General features: G+C 34.4%; 1 protein-coding gene across 1 annotated transcript; it reads right to left on the bottom strand.

Annotated features, from left to right (window-relative positions):
- Positions 1–14,357: 14,357 nt before the first annotated feature.
- Positions 14,358–15,725, bottom strand: LOC18032721 (1-aminocyclopropane-1-carboxylate oxidase homolog 1). The gene is made up of 3 exons (XM_006420127.2): positions 15,193–15,725; positions 14,728–15,049; positions 14,358–14,615 (listed from the first exon to the last, which is right to left on the bottom strand). The coding sequence occupies exons 1-3, from the start codon at positions 15,723–15,725 to the stop codon at positions 14,358–14,360; spliced, it is 1,113 nt and encodes a 370-aa protein (XP_006420190.1).
- Between the last annotated feature and the right edge of the window lie 11,624 nt (positions 15,726–27,349).

Genomic DNA, 27,349 nt, shown 5'->3' with positions numbered 1-27,349 from the left:
TAGAAATTTTGATAGAATCTCCCCCTGACAACAGGCATCACCTCAAATATAAGTTTAGTAATATTACTCCCAAATTATTATAAATCATGATACAAGCCAACTCCATACACAAATCATCACACAAAAATATCATGAACCATTATTCCATCAATTACCAAGTCAACAACTCATAACATAAATTTATCAGATAAAACACCCATGTAATCAAATCACATCATATCTCAAAATCATCAAGTTCTCACCATAATCACATATCAATTATCAAAACAATACTCAAAATGCATATTATTCTCCTCTTTTTGACAACATCGAAATGATATATTACTTTGTCTCCCCCTTTAGACAACAAAAAAGTTCAAAATACATATTATCCAAAATCATATTATATGCTCCCCCTAAATATATGGCCAATTTAAAATTTTAACCGAAATGATTTTATCCAAAAACATATCATATTTATCTCCCCCTTCATAGTAAAAAAGAAAAAAATAGATAGATGCAATCGAAATAAGATCATAAAAAATAATTCGATGAAGATATTACCCATTTTGTGCGATCAAAATTTTTGGCAGTCTCCCCTTAAAAATAAACAAATTCTCAAATACACAACATGGTTAAAAAGATATAAGCTTCAACAATTATAACAAACCAATAACTTTACCAATTCATCAAGCAACACACATATAATCATCAATCATATTTTAATAGTATTAATAACATGATTAGAGATATTAATAAATTTCATCATTCCAAGTTCATACCTAATTTTTGAAAATTATTCTTCGCAAAGAGGTTTTGATTTGTTTACCAAATTGGCATGCAAAAGTTATAAGAACATATTATCAACTATCCAAGCTTCATAATTATTAATCACATTTTAGAAATCAAGACAACTAAACTTATCAAAGATCTAATGTGACATTTCAATATAACTTAAAAATTTCATATGCTTAAGAATCTCAAAGTAGATGTATTTCTCCCTTACATCTCATATTTCCCTCTTGATCATCAAAAAGTCAAGATAAGCACATTAGTTCCACATTATCCAAATATAAAACATCCAAATATCAAATAATAATCATCATCAATCTACAATGAAAGCAACAATGCATATGAAAATGTAAGTGCATAATATAATAGAAAACTATGGTAAAATCCATAAGGAGAGCACACTATGGAAGTGGTAATTTGAAATATTCAAAATGCACAAATTCGGATTTTCAAGATATTGAGTAAAATGGGTAATTTTAAATCAATTAAAATGATCATAGAGATGATTTAAGGTGATGTATGGTGTTGATTAGATAAAAAATGGTGGATTTTAGAGAGAGAAAGATCCGGATTGCCGAATGAAGAAAAAAAGATGAATAGTCCTTAAAAAGCTCGAATCCGGCTATCCGGATGTGCCTAACCAGTTATCCGGTTGTGTACCAGTGAGTGTGTAGCACAAATCCGATTTTCTGAATTTTATAACCGGTTATCCGGTTGAATCCAGCAAAAAGCAAATCGAATCTGGCTTTTCCAGATTTTATAACCGGTTGACCGGTTGTTTCCAGCAAGTGAGATATTAAAAACGGCTTACCGATTTTTCATTTTCTGGTTATCCGGTTTGAGTTCAGTGAGCAACAATAAGAGAAACGGTTTGCCGGTTTGCTAAATCCGGTTATCCGATATGTGACCCGAGAGCAACCAAAGCTAATCTGGCTTACCGGTTTGCTAAATCCGGTTATCCGGAATTTGACCCGAGAGTAATCAATAAGAAAAACGGTTTTCCGATTGATAGAAAGCGGTATACCGATTAATACTTGAAAATCATTTTAACTCTTATTGAATTTTGATAAGCTCTTAAACTTGTATTATACACACCATTTTATTTTTGGCTTAAAAATTGATCAATTTTAAAAATCATTTAACTTTTCAATAAGCCAATTAGTGCATGAAACATATATGCATACAAGACCAAACATATGAAATCATATCAAACAATGATGTCAATTTTATAAATGAATGATGATATAACACAATTAACGGCACAAGAATTCACACATATAATTCATTCATCATGTATATATTTTACACAATCATGAAACATATAAGCATTCAAAGATTAATAATTCAAGCATATCACTCATTTATCAAGCTTAGGCATTACATAATCATCAAAATTAAACAAATCTATCATGATGAGTTGACAAGCTATCATCATAAATATATAACCATGCATCATGATAAAGCACTCAATGTTAAACACAATGATAATTCAATCATGTAAACATACAAGTATACTTTCACAAATTCAAGCTACTATCTATTTTTCATGATCCACTCAACATAATAAATAGGCAAGATAAATTTATCCACTTCATGTTAATGCACTTAATGTTATGATACCAAATGAAATGTTAAATATTTACTAAGATTAAAAGACTATCACTTATAATCAATAAGGCAATAATTGTTACCAAAACAATTAAATCATCTTGCCTCATTATTTTTGCTCAGACCATGATCAAGTGATTATCCTCACAAGCTTCATTAAGGAGCTCTCCACCATTCCTTGTTTGTGGTACCTACAAAAAAATATTCAAGTTGTGTTCTTTGGTACCCAAATATTCTTGGGTCTTTGAGTGTTATGAATGATTCCTTTTGGAACCCAAACACATTTTACTCCATAATATGCATTTCTTTTAATTGGACATCTATTCTTCATATGACCATTTTGATTGCAATAATGACATACAATTTTATGATCACTTGTGAAGGTAGCTTTAACAAAATAATTCTTATAATATTTTTGTTTCAACTTAGGCTTATACCCAAGTCCTCCTTTATCAAATACACATTTTTGAGTGCTTAGCAATTTTTCTAAGTTCTTTTGACCATTTGTGAATTTTAACACAATTTCATTGAGCTCATTACTCTTTTTCTTAAGTACATCATTTTCTTTCATCAATTTATCAACATGTGATTTTTCATGCTCATACGGAATATTTTGTTTAACTTTAAATGATGCAATTCTATCATGCAACATTTTATTATCTAACTCTAGTCCTTTAATCTTTTCATTTAATGAATCATTACATTTTTGTAAAGTATCATTTTCATTTTTCAAGTTATCTACATGTGATTCTAGATACTTGTGTAAAGTGCTAAATTTCTCATTTGATAATGCAACTTCATTATGCAATTTATTCTCTAATTCTAATTCCTTTATCTTCTCATTCAATGAATCAATGCATTTTTGCATGGCATCCTTTTCATTTGTAAGTTCTAGCATTTTCTTTTTAAGGCATGCATTATTTTTACCAAGTTTCATCCGCTCATCATGCAATTCTTTAAAAGCACCATGTAATTCATCATAAGTAGAAAGATAATTTACCTCATCAAGTTCATCATCCGATTCATCTCCAATTGCCATAAGTGCCAAATTCGACACTTCATGAAATTCCTCCTCGTTTGTAGTCTCCTCATACACAATTTCAAGTTTTCTCCAAATTTCATAAGCATTAGAACAATTTGAAACTCTATGAAATTCCTTTTTATCTAAGGCACAAAATAAAGCATTTATAGCATTGGAATTTAAAGACATATTTTTCTTATCCAACTCACTTAAAACATTCTTCCTAGGAATGAATGAACTATCACAAACTATTTCCCATATTTCATAATCTAAGGCTCGTAAAAATACTTTGATCCTAGTTTTCCAATAAGGATAGTCATTACCATCAAAAAATGGAAGTCTAGTGGTGGATTGGCCTTCCATGAAGGTTGAGCTAATTTGGGTTGCTATAGATCTTAAATTCTAGACGGTTAAGTCTACACAAGAGCACCTCGCTCTGATACCAAATGAAATGCAAGTTATGCAACCCAAGAAGGGGGTGAATTGGGATTTTAAAACTTACGCTAAACAATTTGCACAACAATTTAATCTATCGCCTTAATCAAATAAAAAACAATAAATTCAATAATGCGCAATAATAAAAGAGTAAGGGAAGATAGAGCAAACACAAGCATTTTTTCGTGGTTCGGCAATCCCCGCCTACATCCACGCCTCCAAGCAAACCAAGCTTGAAGATTTCACTATCCAAGCCTCCCAAGGCTTCAAATGCTTACAATTGACTTCCAAGGTGTCAATGAACCTTTACAACAAAGATATTATCTACACAATCTCTTCACCCCAAGTGTTTTTCACACTTGTACACTCACAAATTTGATGAGAAATGAAAATTACAATAAACAACTCTCTTTTAGAGTGGATATACAAATGATAGCTCAATGAAGATTTAATCGATGATGATTTTCGAATTTGAAACTCAATATAAGTTGTGTGCACTTGTTTATGCTTGAAAATATTACCAAAAATGAATTGGATTTGAATTTATATAGTTTGAGTTAAAAAACTAGTCGTTATTCACTTTTTGGTGATAACCGGATTACTGTTTATAGAATCCAGTTAGCTGCTTTTATGTTACCGTTACAGTAAAAATTTAAATTTCAGAACATCCGGTATGCCGCTTATGAAATCCGGATAGTCGTTTATGTTATAGAAGTTTACTGCCCAAAATTCGGTCTACCGTTTGTCAGGATCCAAATAGCCGCTTTCAATTCGGAAAGATTCTATCCAAAATTCGGCTTACCGATTTTTCAAATCCGGTTAGCCGCTTGCTACAGTGACTGCTACAATAAACTATTTTCTAAAATTATAGTTTGACCCTAAAACGTTATAAAACTATTTTATGGCCCAAAACGTTATGAAAGTTTTCAAATAAGTTTAATTTCAGAATTTCTAAATAATACTTTGTCAATCCCAAAATTTTTTGAAATTATGATATGGCCCAAAATGCTATGAACTTTTCAAATAAGTCCTCCAAAATTCAAGCAATACTTGTTAATTTCAAAGTTTTCAAAACTCTTTCAATTAAACCATAAACTTGAAAAACAACTAATTTTATAAAATCATTTTTCCATTAAATATAAAACCTTTATAATGTGGAAATAATTATTTATTTAAAAATGTATAAAAAAATAATTTGAGCTTTTAAAAGATTAATCATTCTTAATCTTGTTTGTTATCATCAAAATCAACATTATAGAAACATATATGTTAACAGTACTAATTACGAGGGTGGTAAACAAGGAGGGTTTGTGGGGGGCTATGTAACAAGTATGGAGGACAGTGAGAAAGGTGAAGATTAAGAATATGAGGGACAACATTTTCATTTTCAAATTCTCTCTTGAAGCAGATAAAAGAAGAGTCCTAACTGGGGGTCCTTGGCACTTCGATAGGGCATTGATAGTCCTTATAGAACCAAAGGGTATCAGAAACATCACAATTCAGGCATTTACTTATACACCTTTTTGGGTTCATCTTCGAAATTTATCGATAATGTGCATGAATGTAGACGCTGTAATGGAGCTCGGAGCAGTCGTTGGGAAAGTTGAAAAAGTAAAATCAGATGATACTGGAGAGTGTATTGGGAAGTATGTGAGGGCTAGAATTTTAGTTGATATAACTAAACAATTGAAGAAAATTATATTCCTAGAACAAGATGGGGAGAATAAAATCCCAATACCAGTGCTATATGAAAGGTGGCCAGACTTCTGTTTCTGCAGTGGTAAGCTGGGACATCAATTCAGAGAATGTACGAAATAGAAAGGTCAACTCAAAAGGATCTTGCTTTTGGCCCTTGGTTGAAAGCGAGTATACTTCCAGATCGCTTTAAGCAAAACAGGAGTCAGGAAAGAGGAAACTAATACATAGGCAAGAAAGCAGGGGAATATGGAAGCCAAGAACACTATGGACAACTAGGTAACACACAGGAAGAAACCGGGGTAGAGTTGACCTAGAGAAAACGGGTGGGTACAAAAAACCAATATAAATTGGACACGTAGCTGAAGAAGACATTGAACAAGCAAACATGATAGAGGGAATACCGAGACAACAACTTAATGGCAGCCAAAATCAGATGGTAGCAGCTGGGTGCACAGAGATATCAGAATCAGAACTGAGTTTGGCGGTAAGAAGAGGAAGTTGAAAAACTTAGTAAGCAAGCTGGAAGTGCTGAAACAAAACCCAAATCAGAGGGAGAATGGTATGGAGATAAAGTCATTTGAGAAGCAAATTGATAACTTGCTACTTAAGGAAGAAATTTAGTGGAAGCAGCGCTCGCGAGCTGACTAGCTTAAAGAGGGTGACAAGAATACGAAAGTCTTTCACTCTAAAGCTTCATCGAGAAAGAGGAAGAACAAAATCTGAGGTATTAATGATGAAAATGGAAAATGGATGGATGATGAAAAGGATGTGGAGAGGGAGTTTTGTTCTTATTTTGCAAAGATGTTCACCACTACCAAGCCCACCCAAGAACATATGAAAGCTGCCCTTACTGGATTACATCCCAAGGTATCAGATGAGATAAATGAAGAATTGGAGTAACCCTTCACAGAGGATGAAATCTCCACAGCCTTTGCCTAAATTGCCCTACAAAAGCCCCAGGTCCTAATGGTCTTCTTGCCGTATTTTTTCAGAAACACTGAAAGGTAGTCAACAAAGGTGTAATTTCCACTTGTCTCCACGTGCTTAAAGGAAAAGGTACTCATGCCCCTCTGAATCACACATACATTGCTTTAGTTCCTAAAATAGAGAAGCCTAAGAAAGTATCAGATTTTAGGCCTATAAGCTTGTGTGATGTCATATATCGTATTATGGCAAAAACTATAGCAAATAGACTTAAAACCATACTCCACCAAATTATATCTCCCACTCAAAGTGTATTCATTCCCAACATGTTAATAACTGACAATATTATCATTGGTTATGAGTGTCTTCACAAAATTAGGCATAGTAAGGGTTAAAAGCAATGCCTGGTTGCTTTGAAATTAGATATTAGTAAAGCCTATGATAGGGTGGAATGGAGTTTTGTTGAAGCATCAATGCAGAAATTAGGCTTTTCTCATAGTTTGGTGGATTTGATAATGAGGTGTATCACGTCAACCTCTTTCTCGGTGCTTATCAATGGAGTGCCTAAGGGACTAATTACTCCTCAAAGGGGGCTAAGGCAGGGTTGTCCGCTGTCTCCTTATTTATTTATTATGTGTGCGGAGGTGTTTTCCAGCTTACTGGTACAGGCGGAAGAGCAAAATCTGATTCATGGTTTAAGATTTGGGAGTTCTACCACCATATCACACCTGTTATTTACAGATGACAGTTTGGTTTTTATGAGAACAGTTGTGGCGGACTGTCAACATTTAAAAACAATCTTCGATTGTTACACTAGAGCATCAGGGCAGTTGTTCAACGTAGATAAATCATCGATATTTTTTAGTGGAAACACTAAAGCAGAGGAGGTGTCGGCAATTAAAGGAATATTTAACCTCAATGTGGTTTCTAGACATGAGAGATATTTGGGGTTACCATCTATGGTGGGCAGAAACAAAAAGAGCTTCTTCAATGATGTAAAGCTAAGAGTCCTCAGCAAAATATCAAATTGGCAGAATAAATTTTTCTCAAGCGGGGGGGAAGGAAGTGCTGATTAAGGCTGTATCTCAAGCGTTTCCTTGCTTTACTATGATTTAGAATCCCAATTAACTTGTGTGAGGATATGCAAAAAAGCTATAGCAAAGTTCTGGTGGGTATCCAAAAATGACAAAAGGTGTATCCATGCTAAGTGGGAAAAAATGTGCAAAGCAAAAATAAGAGGAGCCATGGGGTTTCGAGATTTTGTTTGCTGTAATTAGGCGTTGATACCAAAGCAAACTTGGAGAATTCTGTAATTTCCCGACTCACTGGTGACCAAAGTTTTGCAAGCAAGATATTTCAAACAAACGGATTTCTTGCATGCAAAACTAAGGTAAAATCCATTCTATATATGGAAAAGCATACTGTGGGAAAAAATGTTATCTACAAGGGTTGCAAATGGAGGATTGGTAGGGGAAATAATGTTCAGATTTATAACAGCAACTAGATTCCAAGAGGTGAAACTTTCAGACCTATATCAATGCCATCTTTGCCTACTGATAATTATGTATCTGAGCTAATTAGGTCTGATAACAAGTGGGATGTGACAAAGATTTACCAGAATTTTGGTAAGGATGATGCTGAGTTAAGTATTCCTCTTCCAAAAGAGCCTGCTGAGGATCAATTGTTTTGGCATTATGACAAGCAAGGAAATTATTCTGTGAAAAGCGGATTTCAGATAGCCCAAAAAATCAGGTTCCCATCCCCTCTTAGTGGTTCAAGGACTACTTCAAAGATATGGAAAGCGTTAAGGAATTTCATCTTACCAGCCAAGGTGAAGAATTTCATGTGGAGGGCTGTCTAGAATCTGCTCCCTACAACAGAAAATCTATAACATGCCTATCGCATAAAAAAACAGAAACTGCGTTCGTGCGACAAAAATTGTCACATGGGAGACATCACTTGTTGCCCAAAAACACAAAATGTCTATATGTGCGACAAAAGCATGTCGCCACCCAAAACACAAAAATAGTGTTTTTGGGCGACATGGGTTGTCGCCCGTGCAACAAATTTTGTTGCCTAAAAAAACAGAAGCTGAATTCGGGCGACATAAGTTCGTTGCACGTGCGACAACAATGTCACCCAAAAACACAGAAACTGTGTTCGTGCGACGAGGGCTTGTCGTACGAGAGACAAACCTTGTCGCCCAAAAACGCAGGAACTGTGTTTGAGTGACAGACGCACACAAACACTGTAAATTTATAAACATATCAACTTTAGCAAACTTTGACGAGAAAAATAAAATTTACAACTAAAACTACTTCTATTTTATACACCCATTGCATAAGAATAACAAATTATTGGCTTTATATACTTTATTACACTATGTATGGTATAAATTACAAACATAAAATAACCAAAAATTAATTTTTTTCAACTCATGGCCATATATGGCTGAACTCATTCTCCTTTTGATCAAATTTTCCACTACCAACTCATGAACAAGACAAATCAAACACAACCAACAACCACTTATAAAATCTCAAAAAACAAGAAAATCAAAAGTATTTAAAAATTTTAGACTTTGATAAAGTAACTAACCTCTTACAAACTCCAATACAAGTGGGCATATTCAGGCCGCCGTCAATCGTCACCGGTCGGTGGCCTTCTCCAACCACCCATGTTTTTCTTCTTCATGGGTTATATATGCTCTTGATGTGTATTTCTTTTTGTTTCAGTAAATGAGAATAGGGGAGTGGAGTGAAAATTGTGAGAGAATGTCATCCATTATTTTTTTGTGCTGGGGAAAGAGAAGGGAAAGAGAAATGCACTCTTTTACACAATGAATATTGTGTGTAATCGGTTAATACAATTATCCAATGAATTTTAAATTATTTTTTGATTTTTTAAGAATTTCACCTTGTCTTTTACATTTTTGCCCTCGTCACCTAACGGTCAAACCGTATGTATACTAACGTCAGAGGAGGTAAGTGAGAAAACAATCAAACTCGTCATTTAAGTGTAATTATATCAAACCTCAGGGGAGGTTTTAAAAATAGCCCACTTAAAGAATGTAGTTTTGCATTATGGGAATGTTCACCTCCCCCCCCTGGGGCCCCGGGGTTTCCCTTAAAAAGGGGTTTTTTTGGGGGGGGGGGGGGGGAAAAAAACCCCCCCCAAAAAACCCCAACCCCCCCCCCCCCCCCCCCCCCCCCCCACTTCACTATCCACGCATGGGCCATTGGCCTCCATTACAAGTGGCTGATATTATGGGAGCATTCATAAGATTGAGCTCGATCAACCCACTTACAGCTACAAGTGGTTTACACTATGGGAGTGTTCACTATTTTTATCTGTGTTAAAATTAAAATTACCTGCGAACCACCTACTAAATATTTCATAAATTATCTGCGAATCACATGTTAAAAGGAAAATTTTCTATAAATCACTTGTTAAATGTTTATATAGATTATTTGCGAACCACGAGTTAAGAATCCAATATCGTCCGCACCTCCAAAAATTTATGACTCTGTATCAACCAACTATTTTCAATTATTTCTATCATTATAGGTTAGATAATCCTTTGAAAGGATTTATCTTTAATGCTGTAAGGAAAATATTGTGGCATCAATAAATGTCATAGTGAGATTGTTGTGGAACATAATTAAATTATTTAATCAACAAAGAAGGTAAACAATAGAGGTGTTCGTGGATTAGATTTTGCGAATTGGATATCAATCCATATTAGATCCGCGATTTTGTGGATTATAAATTTTCAATTCAATCTAATCCACAGATTAATGAAATTCAATTCAAATCCGATCCATACATCTGCAGATCTGATGCGAATTTGACCCAATTTATATCCAATCTATTATTTTACAGATTGGTTTGTTGACTGAAAATTTTTAATTCTGTTCAATCCACGAACTAACTAAATAAAAAAATGTAATATAAAAATAATTTTATTATCAATCAAATTTAAAATTAAATAAGATTTAAATAAATTAATTGTTTAAATAAATGTAGAAATGACATTTAAAATTTCAAAATATAACACACCAAAAAGAAAAAAAATCTAATTTGTTTAGATCTATACGTCAAAATTAACTATTTAGGAACCGTATTTCTTTATTTAATTATTTTTTATTTTATATATTGTCGGATAAGATATAATATAGTGTTAATGTAATTATATTTTAACTTATTTATTTACTAGTAAGTATTAATGTTATATTTACAAAAAAAATTTAATTAAATATATACTTTTTATTTTTTACGAATTAATAGATTTTTGCTAATTTACAAAAGTAAATCCATATTCAATCTGCAATCATCCATATTCAATCCACCGATTGCAGATTATCAAATTTTCAATCCAATCCAATCCAATCAATCAATCCACAAATCGGATTTTTATGAATTAAATTTCTACGGATTAGACGGATTGAGCACATTGAATTAGATTCTGAACACCCCTAATGAATAATAAATTTCAATATTTTTATTTAACTTATTTAATTATTATAAAGTATAAACCGTTGATTCATCCAATAGTCCACAATAATCTCATGATTTTTTACGTCCTTACAGAAAGACCATTATCGAAACTGTGTTAGCATGTAAAAAATCATTCACACCCAAAATCATTTAGAAAACTACAAAATCTTAAACCAATCCGACATGTTCGATGTTTACGATCAGACCGAGAACGGTTGATTTGCACAATTGGTGTTGATAGTCTCTGCGCTGACGATTGAGCCAGTGGAGTGGACGCTGATATACGGTGTGACAACGTTAATTTTTGACCTTTAAAACCAATCCAACGTCATCAAACTGTGTTAAAAAAAGAACGTCATTAAATTTTTGTTTGACTTTTCAATTTTCTTATTTTTTTAAATTAAATTACTTTTGTCTGTTGTATTTATCCTTAGTTTTATTAATATCATTGTGCGGTCGGCTCAATTTTAATGGTAAAGTCATGACCACTTAAATTTAAGAATCAATTTTTAAAATTCATGACCACTTAAATTTAAGAATCAATTTTTAAAATTTTCTTGTAATTTTAAAGTTTTTAAAATACGGATATTAGATAAATTAAAAATTCTCTAAATGGTTCATCAACCCATTAATAATGGTAACAAAAAAAGGTAGTTGAATTCCAAAAAAAGTAGTTGGTTGATATAAGTTGAAAGAATGAAACTTTTTGTACTTTAAAAATTATTTTAAGTACTCATATTTTTATAAAAATGTTATTACAAAAATACTAGTGATATAAATTATTATTAAGAATAATTTATCATTAACAAATATAAACATTATTACTCTGAAAACCCATTTAGCACACTCAATCAACGTTCAATTCTCTTTAACTTTAAGCCCTATACTACTTCCCGACGCTTTAAACAAATATGTACAAAATGACAATAATTGAAGGGAAAAATGGTAAAGGTTAGAGATAAAATTCACTTACCATCATGAAGATTGAAACTTGACGTATTCTCCAAATCATTAAATGAGCAATTCCTTTAAATTTTGTTGGGTGCTTCCAGCTGCTGGTATTGATAGTTAATAATAACTTTTCTGGTGAAACTAATTGAACCTGAACTTGATGCGCAGATCACAGCCAACAACTGCATATATGGTGATTAACTTTGGTGGATTTGAGATCATTAGATCCAGTTGATTTGGTAATACGGTAACTTTTAGAATAATTGTTATTAGCTATACTATAGAAAATATGAAATAATCAGCTGTAAAGAGCATTAGTTAAATAATTGAAGAATTTATTTTAAAAAATACTGTGAATTTTAAAAGTAATTATATGTGTTTACTAAATCTTAATTAATGTTAAATTGTTATAAGAATATAAATGACTGAATTAGATATAAAGTTAAATATAATTTATTTACGTATTTATAAAGAGTGATGATATAATTACAAACTCTTATACAAGTTGATTTGACATTAATTCATTAGTTGAATGAAAATACAAAATAATAAAAATAGATCAAGTAGGCGAAAACATATTTAATTCAACCAATTTTATCATGCCACATCAGTTTGTACAAAATAAATTTGTACAAGAAGTTGTGGCTATATTATTACTCATTTATAAACATGTATATAATTTTTTCTACGGGTAAAAGCTTGTTTAGTCCCTATATTATGAGGTTAGTATCCATTTAGTCCCTGTTTTTTTAAAAACATCTCAAAACGTCCCTGCTACTAAATATTGACACTTATGCCATTATTTTTTTATTATTTTTAACTTGCTTTTACAATATTACATTTTTACAATAATGTTTCTTTTTTGGATATTAATAAAAAATTAAATTATCAAATTAAACTCAAAAATAAAATAAAAACAAAAAAGGCATATATTAATTTTTGTGGAAGCTCACGTATGTCTAAAAAATTAATATCGTAAAAAATTACATTATCAATTTTTTTAGAAAAATTAATATTTTAACTCAAGAGTGTGTTCCACAAAAATTAATATATATTATTTTATTTTTTGGTGTTAAACTGGTAATTTATTTTTTTCTTTTTAATAATGTCTAAAAAAATTATTATAATAGGGTTATTTTTTTCTTTTTAATAATGTCTAAAAAATTATTATAATAGGGCAATATTATAAAAATAAGTTAAAAGGAACAAAAGATAATGGCAAAAGTGTCAATAATTTAATGGTAGGGATGGTTTGAGGTATTTTTAAAAATATAGGGACTAAACGGGCACTAACTTCAAAATATAGGGACTAAACGAGTTTTTACCCTTTTTTCTACTATATGTATGTAATAATTTGTAGCTAAAATAATATTTTATATTATTTATTTTATTTTGTTATCTCAATATAATTAGTTATAATTAATAATAATCTCTTTAAATTTGATGTTTTATTTCTCAATTAACAAGGATAATTTTTATAATATATATACATATATGAGGATATTTATGGAATTATATTAAGTATAAAATTAATTTTCTAAACCTGTCTTCTAAAATATGTTTTGTCAAAAGAGATTTCTAAAAAAATTTATCAAATATCAAAATTAACTTTTAACTTTTTAAAATCACTTTTAAGCTCTCAAAAGTAATTTCAAATGGGCCCTTTATTTATATATACTAATTTATATACATAGTTTGCTGCTTTATAGTTACTGAGGATAGAAAATTTATAAATAAAAAAGTTTGACTAAATGCATATTAACTAAGTATGAGGCCTTAATCAATTGCCTGCTCTGTTGACCCTTTGACTCCGATGTTGGAATGAGAAAAGTCCAGCATATTGGGTAGCCGTGAGCATTACAGCTCATGTTCAACCGCTTCAGTTGCTGTTACATTTTTCAAGTTCAGATTTTTTGCTAATTTGTGTTGTACCGTTTAAAGATCTCGTGTATTCATAATGATATATGGTAGCTGCTAAGTTACGTTTTATGTAATTTACAACAACTCAAAATTAATTTTTCAATACAAAAAAATAATAGTATGTGAAACAAGTTAAAGGTTAACTACATTTGGATTTATTGTAAGTTATAATATATATAACTTAGTAAAACCCATACTATTAAGATTTGAGTGCATAGCAAATTTTTTTTTTTGGATTAATGATACTCTAAAGTATAATCTTCTAAAAATATCAGTAGTAGATCATATATATGAGCATTAAGTCGAATAGTTTATTTTTAAATTAGCATGAGAACATAAAAAATTCCAAATTGATAAGCTGCTTCTTGAATCTTACACAAAAAAAAACTTAAATCACAAGAGATTTATTTTCCTTATTTGAAACATGCACGTAGTTTGAAGTTATTCGGAATGGCAGATATTAACCTCAGTACATCCTCAATTTATTGATTAGACAACATTTGAAAACTCTATTCAAAATTAATTGCTACTTTTAAATCTCGAACTGCTTCAGGCCAGCAGACTTGCCTTCAAGTTCTTTAGAAAAATATTTGCTGAAATATTCTCCCACTAGAAATTCTCTGTAAACAGGCCGATTTTCTTCAGAGATCAACTCTTTGATCGGCCCAAAGGGCTTCTGCGTTTCAGTGGCGTGTCCTGTGAAAAAGCATGCCACGGAAACCCTTGAAGTGGCATGAACATTGGCCGCAACTCTATGGTCAACACTCTTGAGCTTATCGTTTGATATAACCTGAATTGATTAATTATTGAAAACTTTAATTAGCCTATATAGTTACTGTTAAAACACTAAAAATAAGCAGATGATGGGAAGATTAATTGTCTCCGTTATTTCAAAGACAAACCTGGAGAAAGTCCCCTAGATTTACCACCAAGCCTCCTGATATAGGGTTAACATCAATCCACTGATTTTCATAGAAGACTTGAAGGCCACCGATTTGGTCTTGCAACAGAATTGTAAGGAATGAAGGATCAGAGTGCCTTTTAGCTCCCAAAGTCAGCTCTGGCTGTGGGCAGTGCGGATAGTAGTTGCAGGCAACGCCGTATATATTGAAGCATCCCATATCTTTCAAATATTCAGGCTTCAGTCCTAGAGCCATTGATAGTATTTCAAACAGAGTCTCACCCAATTTTGAGACTTCTTTTATGTACTCCATTATCGTATCTCTGCAAATTCGGATGAACGATTGTACAGAAGAATATGATATCACAACTCATGATGGCTGGTTACAATATACTGAACATTAATTAAAAAGGGCTCTTAATTAACCAGCAATGTATATACAGAGACGGATCGATTATGTATATACCTGCAAACTTTGGGCAATTCATTGGGTTCCAAACTTTTGGTACCCGAAGTAAAAATGGCCAACGTGTCCCTCCAACTTGCGGTTCGTGAGTGATACAGATCAAAGTTGCTGTTGAATCTAACGTTTCTTGTGGGCTCACGTGTGTAGAACGGTTTCTTCACCTCAACATCTTGTTCATTAAACTTGTGAACTCCTTCAATCATCTCTTCCATCAGGTGTAAGGGAACCCCATGATTGATAACTTGGAAAAAACCCCATGTTTCTGACGCAGCCCGAACTTGATCAACAATATCTTCAAGTTTATTGTATCTGATGCCATCAAGATCGATAACTGGCACTTGTAATTTCCCCTGGTGAGTCGTCAACTCCTCAGCAATCTCTCCAGGTGGTCGAATGAATGTCCTGGGAATATTCACTACTCCAGCGTCCACTAGTCCTTTGACACCGGCTTTCGTATCATCAAAAGCCTTGCGCTCCCTGTCGATTTCCGACCCATTTTCAGAAGATGTTTTGGTGTCATCCGAGAGAACCATTTTCTATTCCTGCAAGAAAACAATGAGGATTGTGGTCGTCTAATGGCTTATTTATACTAATACAGTAATATCCTGTATGACTAGTGAGAAAGTTCTTATATCACTTATGATTTAAATTTCTCAATTACTGCAAAATGGCATAATAGTTGTCCACTTCGCAAATTTTATTGTTGTTTCCCACTAATTTTTTTTTTCTTTAAACTGCGTTTTCAGGAACATTTTTGGAGTAATAAACATTATTATCTAGAAGAAGGCTTTATGGACCGTTTCTTTAAGGGATATATTTGATAGATTTAGTGTATGATTGAGAACGATCACTTGATTAGTTTATATCATTTACTCTTTTTTCTTTTGATACAAAAAGGGCTAAGTTAAAAACTAAGCAATGACCATTCGTGGATAAGCAGTCCCTGATACATCATGCAGCAGCCACCCTTCAGTTCCGGACGGAGGCGTGGGAAACACATGGACCCCAAGAGGCAAAAGAAGAGCTTGGTTGGCAAGGTAATCAGCTGCAAAATTTGTTTCTCTATAGCTGTGTGACAGAGACACCTGCCACTCCATGTTAAGAAGTCTTTTGATACCCTGAATAAGAGAGGAGTTAGCATTGGGATGATTGGAGTAATAAACATTATTATCTAGAAGAAGGCTTTATGGATCGTTTCTTTAAGGGATATATTTGATAGATTTAGTGTATGATTGAGAACGATCACTTTTTTTTTTTTTTTTTTTGAAAGAGAAAGTAAAGCTTTCATTAAGAATCAATAGTGAGTAACAACAAAATCTCATCTGGGTAATTTCCCAGCCAAACAGCAGAACTTACATACTCTAAAGCTTTCTTTGCTAGCCCATGAGCAATACGATTGAAAGATCTTGGAACATGCTGGATTTGCACCCTACCTAGCCTCTTTAAGCTATCTTGAATTGTGGCTATCTTCCAGAAGATTTCCGTTATGCTTCCTTTTCTGGATGCCAAAATTGATTGCCTCTGCTTCCATGCATTCCACATCCCCTTTGTAAATGGTATTCTGAACAGCTGCTGCTACAACCTTTGCTCTCGAGTCTCTGATAACCACTCCGAGGCCTGCTGTCTGATTTGAGGGTCTGATGGCAGCATCCACATTCACCTTATACCACCCATTTGGAGGAGGTAGCCATGTTTGTTGGTTGTTGCTCTGGTTCTGTGAAACAGTTTGGGTAGCTGGGATTTTAATTCTTCTGTATGACTCTACAACTGCTGCAGCCCTTCCCACTGATATTTGAGCATCTTCTTCCTTCCCTTTGAAAATGAATAGATTTCTAGAAGACCAAATTGACCAGCATGTAGCAATAATCAGTTCCATGTCCTTCCTACTCGCAATTTTCCCCATCTCCTGGAGGGTGCTTAATAAATCATGTTGAGCCAGCATTTTCATGTTCTGGTGAAAATCAGTCAATTTCCAGACTTTGTTGGCATACTTGCATCCAATTAAGGCATGAAAACCATCTTCCTTCTCCTTGCTACATCTGCCACACATTGGTTCCTTTATAGCCTTTCTCTTCCAGAGGTTGTAGGCTGTTGGAAGCATATTCTGAGCTGCCCTCCACATGAAAATTTTAATCTTTTCTGGGATCTCCATTGACCAAATAATCTTCCAATGAGTTTTTGATAAATCTGAGCTGCTGGCCAAATCTGGGGATTTCAGTCTTAGAGATAACTGATACCCACTCTTAACAGAATAATTACCATGCTTGTCAAAATGCCATATCAATTGATCCAATTGAGGGGAACTTGGAAGAATGATTCTTTTTATTCTTGCTGCATCCTCTTCTGAAAAATTCTGAGAAATCACATCTTCCTTCCAGGTTTGGTTGCTGATCAGATTAGCTACCACAGAATTTGGGTGTAATGTCTGGATGGACAGAGGCTTTAGATTTTCAGGCCTTGGAATCCAGTTACTCTTATAAACATACACTTGCTCTCCGTTGCCGATCCTCCATCTTGAGCCTTTGTGAATAATCTGCCTGCCCCAAAGAATGCTTCTCCACACAAAAGATGGATTTGAACCTAACTTTGCATCCATAAAACTGGAATTCTTAAAGTACTTAGCCTTCAACACCCGAGCCATCAAAGCCTCTGGATTTTGAATAAGTCTCCAGCCTTGCTTTGCAATTAAGGCTTGATTAAAGCATGAAAAATCTCGAAATCCCAGCCCTCCTCTTATCTTGGCTTGGCATAGTCTCCCCCATTTTGCCCAGTGAATGCCTCTGTGCTTTCCTGCAGAACTCCACCAGAATTTTGCTACAGCTTTTTGAATGTCATCGCAAATGCTTTGAGGTATTTTAAAAACGCTCATAGCATATGCCGGCACCGCTTGAGCCACAGCTTTTATGAGCACTTCCTTTCCCCCACAAGAAAAAAATTTGCTTTCCCAGCTGGTTAACTTATTAAGCACCCTTAGCTTGACATAGTTAAAAAAATTGGTCTTCTTTCTTCCCACCATAGATGGCAATCCCAGGTACCTCTCATGTCTCGAAACAACGTTCAAGTTAAAAATGCTTCCTATTTCATCCATTTGGCTCTGCTTTGTGTTGGTGCTGAAAAATATTGAAGACTTCTCAAAGTTGAATATCTGTCCCGAAGCAGCAGCATACACTTCAAAGATCTTCTTTAGGTGCCTGCAGTCTACACTGGAAGCCCTTGAGAAAACCAAGCTGTCGTCTGCAAAAAGGAGATGAGAAATAGACAAATTTCTACTGAACTTCAGCCCCTGGATCAGCTTTTGTTTTTCAGCCTGCATGAGTAAATTCGAGAACACCTCTGCACAAATGATGAATAAATATGGTGATAATGGGCAGCCTTGTCTTAAACCTCTTTGAGGATAGATTAAACCTTTCGCCTCCCCATTAATCAAAACTGAAAATCTTGCTGTGGATATACAGTTCATGATCAAGTTCACCCAATTTGCCGAGAAGCCTAGCTGCTGCATTGTGGTTTTCAAGAAATTCCACTCTATTCTATCATAGGCTTTGCTAATGTCTAGTTTGAGCGCTACCAACCCATATTTTTTACCCCTACTTTGCCTAATTTTGTTTAAGCATTCATACCCGATTATTACATTATCCGTAATTAGCCTATTCGGGATAAAAGCGCTTTGAGTTGGAGAGATAATAGAATCCAAAATTTGCTTCAACCTATTTGCCAAGGTTTTTGCCACAATCCTATAAATAACATTACAAAGGCTAATTGGCCGGAAATCAGTCACTTTCCTAGGATTTTGTAATTTTGGAATCAAGGCAATATAAGTATGATTTAAAGGAGCGATACTACCTCCCTCATTTAGGATGTGCAGGCAGGTAGTGGTTACACCTTCCTTGAGAACGATCACTTGATTAGATTATATCATTTACTCTTTTTTTTCAGTATCTTACCTCTTAAGAGTGATAATGTTCATCATCCATAAAGAATTTTCATAATGACAAAAGAAAACACGTTAATACCATATAATCTTACAGTTGTAAAAAAAAAAATAATGATAACAATAAGTTAACACCATATGGTGTTACAATTATTAAAAAAACCAATGAAAATCACGCCAACACCATATGGTTTTATAATTGTTTCTATGGCCGGTTCTTTAAGCATTATGAATAAATATCATTTTTCTACCTCTTACCATCTTAAGTGAGGAGGCATTCGGCTATTGAAGGGTCACAGCCGCCGGACCACTGTCGGAACTCGCCGGACCTCGCCGAAAGGTCGCCGGACCTCCGCCGCCGGCCACCGGACCGCCATTTTATTTTATGTATATTTTTTTATTACTAATATAAATGGTTTAATATTTAAGGTAAATGATGAATTTGTCTAAAGAAAAAAATTATAATTTATTTCCTTATCAAATTTTATATCAAATCAAACAATAAAATCTAATTTCACTACTCTTCTCCATTCTTTTCTTCTCTCTTCCTCTCAATTTCACTCTTTTCCTCTCTTCTTTTTTCTTCAAACCAAATATGACCTAATTATTTTCCAAGTTATGTATGACTTTTCAAACATAATCTTAATTTAGTTAGTTGGTAAGTATAGACCAGTCATGCTTCAATTTCTACTTTATGGAGTCCTATCACTCACAGAAAGGATAAACCTTTGAAACACATTATCGTTTGCTTTTATTTTTCATGCCATTGTGTCGCTGTCTTTAATGTTTGATTTTTCAATCCTTTGTCTCGTTATCATTAATATCATGCGGTATCCTGGGGCTAAATCTACTAATATCTCTAAACTTTGAAAATTTTTCAAATCACGTGTTTGACTTTTATATGTTACACACACGCACACATATCTTAGGGCTAAAATGCCTAGTACATTAATTCTACCTAATACTTGGAAACGGAGACAAAATAATTCGCGGATCACTTTAATATTTGTAGACTAAGGAAACCTACAGAGGTGATCATGGTGCCAAATTGTTCAATGCATAGCTTTGACTGGAATTTTTCAAAAATGAGCATTCACATTTAGAAAATCCAATTAACTGTCCTCATGGCTTGACGTGATGGTTTTCAAATAGTCTACTTTGGTTGGTCGCTTTTTAAAATTCTTATAAAACCTTATATTTTTAGTAGTTTGAGAAAATTACATAAAAGGATAAATATGAATTTAACTTAAATTAAAATATTTTTATACTTACAAATCATGAACCCATCTTTATGTGATATAAATAATTATTTTAAAGTCAAAATAATTCTGAGGCAATATAGCAATAAATTATATGTTTTTATTATAAAAAATTATGTTTCATAATTAATTAAACTCTATTATAACCTTTTGTCCTTTTCTCTAAATTTCATCAAAATAAGAGTTATACATATAATACGTGGGGTTTCACAGAGTTTTAAAAGGGTGTTAGGAGCTTCGCTCTAAAAAGAATTGATCTAGACTTGCCCATTCCTCTACTTTTTCTAAAATAATAGGACTATTAGCACCCTTTGATTTCCTTTTAGAGCCCCATTTTCTATCAAATATCCATTTTAATTTCCAAAATGTCCTTTTTCTAATTTTTTTAATTTCTTCCACTCAACTCCAAATATCGGTTTCTCAAACAAATTTTGTAATGATTAATGAAGAAATTCACGATGGAAAACCACCATTTTTGTCCTTCTCTTTGTTCTCTATTGATCAATATTTATATGTACATTAGTTAATAAGATTACCCTAGTTCACAAGGAAATCCTATCAAACTAGGAAACATATAACAACCAATAATATATACACGTGAGTTAACACCCCCCCTTAAGTTGGAGCATGGAGATCACGAATGCCCAACTTGCGAAGAAGGAACTCGAACTCTTTGCTGCCAAGTGCCTTTGTGAAGACATCAACTAGCTGAATAGTAGTAGACACATAGGCAGGCCGTATGTTTCTTCGTTGAATTTCGTCTCGAACAAAATGACAGTCAACTTCGATGCACTTGGTCCGTTCATGAAACATAGGGTTGGCAGCTAGATGAAGAGCAGTCTGGCTGTCACAATACAGGTGCATGGGCCGTGAGTGATCAACTCGAGAGACATCAACAACCCTTTGAGCCATTTGAGCTCACATGTAATTGTTGCCATGGCACGATACTCGGCCATAGCAGAGGACCGCGCAACTGTGTGTTGTTTCTTAGATTTCCAAGATATAGGAGAGGATCCAAGCATGACAAACCACCCAGATAAAGAACGTTGAGATAGCGGGCAACTTGCCTAATCAGAATCACACCACCCATAAAGTTGCAAGTCACAACTGATATTAAAACCACACCTTGACCAGGGTTACCTTCAGATAGCGAACTACCCATAGAGTTGCTTCCCAATGTCACTCCCGCGGTTGCTGCATAAATTGAGAAAGCAGATGAACTGAATAGGACAACTCTAGCCGTGTAGCGGAAAGATAAATTAATCTGCCTACGCGTCGTCGATATTTCACAAGATCAGAAAAATAAGGGCCTTCGGCCAAAGTTAGCTGATGATTCGGTTCCAAGGAAAATGGGGCCGGTTTTGCACCAAGTAGTCCAGCCTCAGAGATAATATCTAACACATACTTCAGTTGAGACAGGAAGATTCCTGTCGGATTTCTTGCAACTTCAATACCCAAAAAATATTTCAATGGACCAAAATCTTTTATATAAAAACAATCACTCAAATACATCTTGAACACTCGAATAGCTTCGCTGTTGTTTTCCGAAACAATTATATCGTCAACATACACAAGCACAAGTAAATGTATGCTATCCCGATACAAGGTGAAGAGAGAATAATCCGAGCTCGATTGAGCAAAGTCGTAAGTCTTCAAAGTCGCTGCCAACTTTGCAAACCAGCAACGTGGAGCTTGCTTTAATCCATATAATGACTTTCTTAGACGACAAACCATTTTAGATTCGTTTGAGGTGGAACCAGGCGGTAGGCGCATGTAAACTTCTTCATTGAGCTCACCGTGTAAGAAAGCATCGTGAACATCTATCTGATAAAGCTCCCAATTCCTAGCCACAGCAACAACCAGAAAAGTTTGAACTATAACAAGTTTTGCGACAGGTGCACATGTCTCTGTGTAATCAATTCCTTCAACTTGCTTGTTCCCAAGGATCACCAAGCAAGCTTTGTATCTTTCAACTGTACCGTCGGCATTATACTTAATCCAGTACACCCACTTACAGCCTATGGCACGCTTTCCAGGTGGTAGAGACACAACAGTCCATGTGTTATTATTTTCCAGAGCTTGTAATCCAGACTTCATGGCCTTACGCCATCTAGGATCTCTCACGGCCTCAGCAAAAGAGGCAGGCTCAACTTCTGCAGTAATCGTTGCTAGAAAAGCACAATGTCGAGCAGAAAAATTATTACAATTCACATAATCAAGTATAGGATAAGGACTACCTGTAGGAAGTGATTGAGCGTGTGAGCATGAAGAGGGCCGCGAAGAGGGACTCAAATGCTGAACAGTATGCAAGACATAATCTTTTAACTTAATCAATTGTTACCGCTATCTAAGACGGCGCCCCAAGGTCAGTTGTTGTTGCAATGATGTCTCAACAGTCTCAATGCCCCCCTGTCATCAGAAGCATGCTCATCAGGAGCAAGCGCGGCAGTAGTAGCTGGTTCGGTTAGAGGCTTGTAGGGAAAGTCATGCTCAACGAACGTTACATCCCGGGAAGTAAAGAATGAGGCACTCTCAAAATCATATAAATATCAACCCTTTTTAACAAAATGATAACCCATGAATATATAGCGACGACTTCGACTAGCGAATTTATCACCGCAATGATCACGTTGTAGGTATAGGCGAGGCAACCAAATGACCGAATATTTGCATAAGATGGTGCCTTGCCAAATAGTCGTTCATAAGGAGTTCGTTCGTCAAGAAGAACATAAGGTGTTCGATTGATCAAGTAGGAAGCAGTTAACACACATTCACCTCAGAATTCAACTGGTAAGAAAGCCTGAAAGCACAAAGCACGAGCAACATTAAGAATGTGTCGATGCTTGCGTTCGACTCGACCATTCTGTTGAGAAGTACCTACATAAGATGTCTGATGATGAATGCCATGCTCAACAAAGAAATCAGATAAATACATAAATTCTGTCCCATTGTCTATCCGTATGATTTTAACGAGTTTATGGAATTGTCTAGAGACCATACTAAAACAATTACGTAATACACGCCCAACCTCCAAACACCGCGAGAAAAATCATCAACAATAGTCAAGAAATAATGAGCACCACAAGAACTAGCTGTGCGATAAGGTCCCCACAAGTCACAATGAATTAATTCAAAAATATTTGAAGCTTTATTATTGCTTAAAATAAATTTGTCACGACACTGTTTTGCTCGAAAGCATACATCACAATTCTGAAAACTAGACAGACAATAAGCCGAATCAATAAAAAAGAGTAGCTGAACAACTTTAGAAGAAAGATGCCCCAACCTTTGATGCCATAAATCACAAGCTCGGTTGGTAACACTAGACAGAGCAGTGGCTGAACCAATGTCCCAAAAATAATAGAGTCCCTCTTATTGCTCACCCGCTCCAATCAGCATCCTCGTAATGCAATCCTGGATCACATATAATTGATCAGAAAATTGAATAAAACAATTGGTATCTTGAATCAGTTGCGATACAGAAATTAAATTGCAAGGTAAAACGTGGCACAAATAAAACATTATTCAGTTGCAGGTGGCTAGCAAGCACAACTGTTCCTTCTGTATTTTCCATTGTCGCGTTTCCATTAGGCAGCTGAATAGAACAGGGAATAACAAATACAATGTCGCATAAGATTTTTCTGTTTCCTGTCATGTGATGTGAGGCCCCAGTATCAAGAATCCACTCCATTGAATTAAGCTTACCACTGATCACTACTCAAAAGATTAAGCAATGTGTTCCACTGTTCACTGCTCAAACTGCTGAGACCGTTTGCGGCTGATTCTAGGAGTTCTCCAGACGGATTGTTAGACCCTGTCGCAACTTGAGCAGCGTTGGCCCGAGCAGGACCTCCACGACCACCCCCATTGTTTCCACCATTCTGTCGTGAATTGCCGCGACCACGACCTGCATTCCTCGTGGCTTTTGACCGTTCACCCCACCATTCGGGATACCCCATAAGTTGGAAACAAGAAGATGCTTCATGTCCAGTCTTGTTGCATTGGGTACAAAGTATAGAAGACTTATCCCGGTTGTCATGTGATCCATGCGCGGCTTGAACAGCAAATGCTACAGGTTCACTCTGTTCTTCTTTAGCACGTGTCATTGACTGAACCTGCTCCTCCTGAATGACTATGGCATAGGCACGGTTCAACTTTGGCAGCGGCTCGGTGCTTAGAATATGAGACTGCACACGACCGTACACGGCTTCATCAAGACCCATCAAGAATTGATGTAATTTTTCTTCATCTCGTTTCTTATCCTATTCCGTGCCTAGATTACACGTACAATTACCGCATAGACAAGCAGGCGATTGCTCGTAATTACTCAATTCTTCCCACAACATCTTGAGTTTCCCATAATAATTCAAAATAGTCATACCTCGCTGCTTGCAATTCGCCAACTCATATTTGAGTTGCTGCACAAGTGGTCCATTCCTAACAGAGAACCTTTCCTTGATATCATCCCACAACAACTTAGCAACTTCTGTATAAGTCACAGTAGATCACAGGTTCAGTTCAATTGTATTCTGTATCCAGGAAACCAACATTGAATTCACCATCCACCAATCCTCCAAATCAGCCGAGTCATCAGCAGGTTGTTTCACGGTTCCATCAACAAAATTGAATTTCTTCTTGGCGCGCAATGCAGTCCACATAGCCCTTGCCCACTCGTCATAGTTGGTTCCTTGAAGTTGCACTTGAGTGATGATAGTTCCAGGATTATCACTGGCTAAAAAGAAGTAAGGAGACATCATTGTCTTGCCCAATTCTGCTAGCCTCTTTATCTTTTGTTTTTGTTTGAGTTTGGTCTTCCATTACGCTCTGATACCATGAAGAAATTAACGATGGAAAACCACCCTTTTTGTCCTTCTCTTTGTTCTCTATTGATCAATATTTATATGTACATTAGTTGATAAGAATTACCCTAGTTCACAAGGAAATCCTATCAAACTAGGAAACACATAACAACCAATAATATATACACGTGACTTGCTATATATATATATATATATATATATATAGACACACACACACACACACACACACACGTGAGTTAACATATATATATACACGTGAGTTCACAATTAAATCATATATATTTAACTCTTTAAAAAAAAATCATGTATGTTGGAATTAACTAGAATTAAAAGTGGATTTTCTATAGTTTTAAAAAAGTTTATTGTTCAAGGTTATATAAGAAATTGAAAATGAATGAGGAGATTATTGATAAGAGTGAGAATCTATTTGTAGAATGACAATAATAAAAATGCAAAGTGTTTGTGAGAAAAAAAACAAATTATGAATAACAGTGGATTGGTTCTTGTGGAAGTTTATAGTAAAGTGTTTGGTTTCTAGCAATCAAAGAGAAAATATTAGAGAAAGAAAGAAAGTTTGTTTCATTTCACTTAACTGAATGAAGTAATACAGAGGCTAGTATTTATATTACACTTACATAACAAACTTAACTAATGTATCACCAATAACAATTTGACAGCTGTACAATTTATAACAGTCTAACGCCATGCTGGCTTACACACACACGTGAGTGTTAACTAACTCTCTTAGCATCAGCTGAGCTTCTCAACAACCTGAGCAGTCTTGAGCTTACTGGAGAAATCTGGACCTTTGTAGAATATTCCTAACAGTTCTATAGGTGTAAAGAGTTAGAGAAAGAAAATATAAGGGTTTAGTTAGATTTCTTTTGTTCTTTAGGGTGCGTTCACACTGTATTGTATTATGCTGTATTGTATTATTTTAATGCTGGTGTATTGTATTATGTTGTATTGCATTATCACTGTATTATAATAATGTTGTACAATGTTTGGTGATACACTGTACTATATTAATTTTTTTTGTGATTAACTTAAGTTATATATTTTAAAAAATAATATTTATTAATACTTAAAAAACTAAATATGTGGTCTTAAATTTTAAAAATTTAATAATTTTTTTAGTGTAAATGTTAAATTTTATTGAGAAATGATGACAACTATTATCTTTTTTTAAAAATAAATTTCTAAACCCAAATTTAGTTATGAATAAGGGTTGTACAACAATTGTCTTTTTATAAACAAAATTCTTAAAAAAAATAATTACCAATACTAATTCCCATAGCACAATAAAATAAAAATTTTGTGAAGGCATTCAATCTCATCTCAAACAAATCTCATCTATCACTGTCGTCTTTAACCAATCTACAAAATCAAACCCCTTGAATCAAACATAGAAAGGAACTAAGGGAGGTAGCGGCAGCTATTAGTGTTATAGAAAGATGATGAAGAAATGGAGGAGAAGATGACAAACAAGAAACTGAGAAGAAGAAGAAACAGACAAGACGAAAAAGAAGAGGGGAAAAGGAAAAAATAATAATAAAAGAAAAATGAGAGAGAGAAACAGATATGACGAAGAAGAAGAAGAGAGGAAAAGGGAAAAAAATAAAAGAAAAAAAGAGAGAGAGTGAGAATCAGAGAAGACGAAGAAGAAGAAGAGGGGAAAGGGAAAAAAAAAAGAAAAAAGAAAGAGAGAGAAATAGAGGAGATGAAGAAGAAGAAGCTAATGCAGTATAAACCCGAGTCTCACTCGGGTTTCTGTTATGCGGGGTTTCCCGCATTAATTTTTTTCTTAATGCAATACCGAAGAAGTGCCAAACATCGTATTGTCATATTTTAATGCAATGCAGAGCGCTAATACAATATAATGCGGCATGCCAAACATGACCTTAATGTATTATCATAGAGGACGGGTTTTATAAGGATTATAGAGGGCTGCCAATAGTCGGACTCTCTCTAAATTCTAAAAACAATAAAAAGTCCAGTATATGTACTGAGCGCTGGCTGAACAATTTTGACACTAATAAGGAGCAGTGCAGTAGGGACATTCTAATAATTGAAGAAAGTAAAGAGCAGCATTGGATGATTCATACGTTATTAATTAGTTGAAACATTTTTTTCGGAATTACTGGGAA

Source organism: Citrus clementina, unplaced genomic scaffold (assembly GCF_000493195.1).
Source record: "Citrus clementina cultivar Clemenules unplaced genomic scaffold, Citrus_clementina_v1.0 scaffold_9, whole genome shotgun sequence".
NCBI lineage: Eukaryota > Viridiplantae > Streptophyta > Magnoliopsida > Sapindales > Rutaceae > Citrus > Citrus x clementina.
The sequence above is the reverse complement of the archived record's forward strand: the minus strand, read 5'-3'. Positions and strand labels throughout refer to the sequence as shown.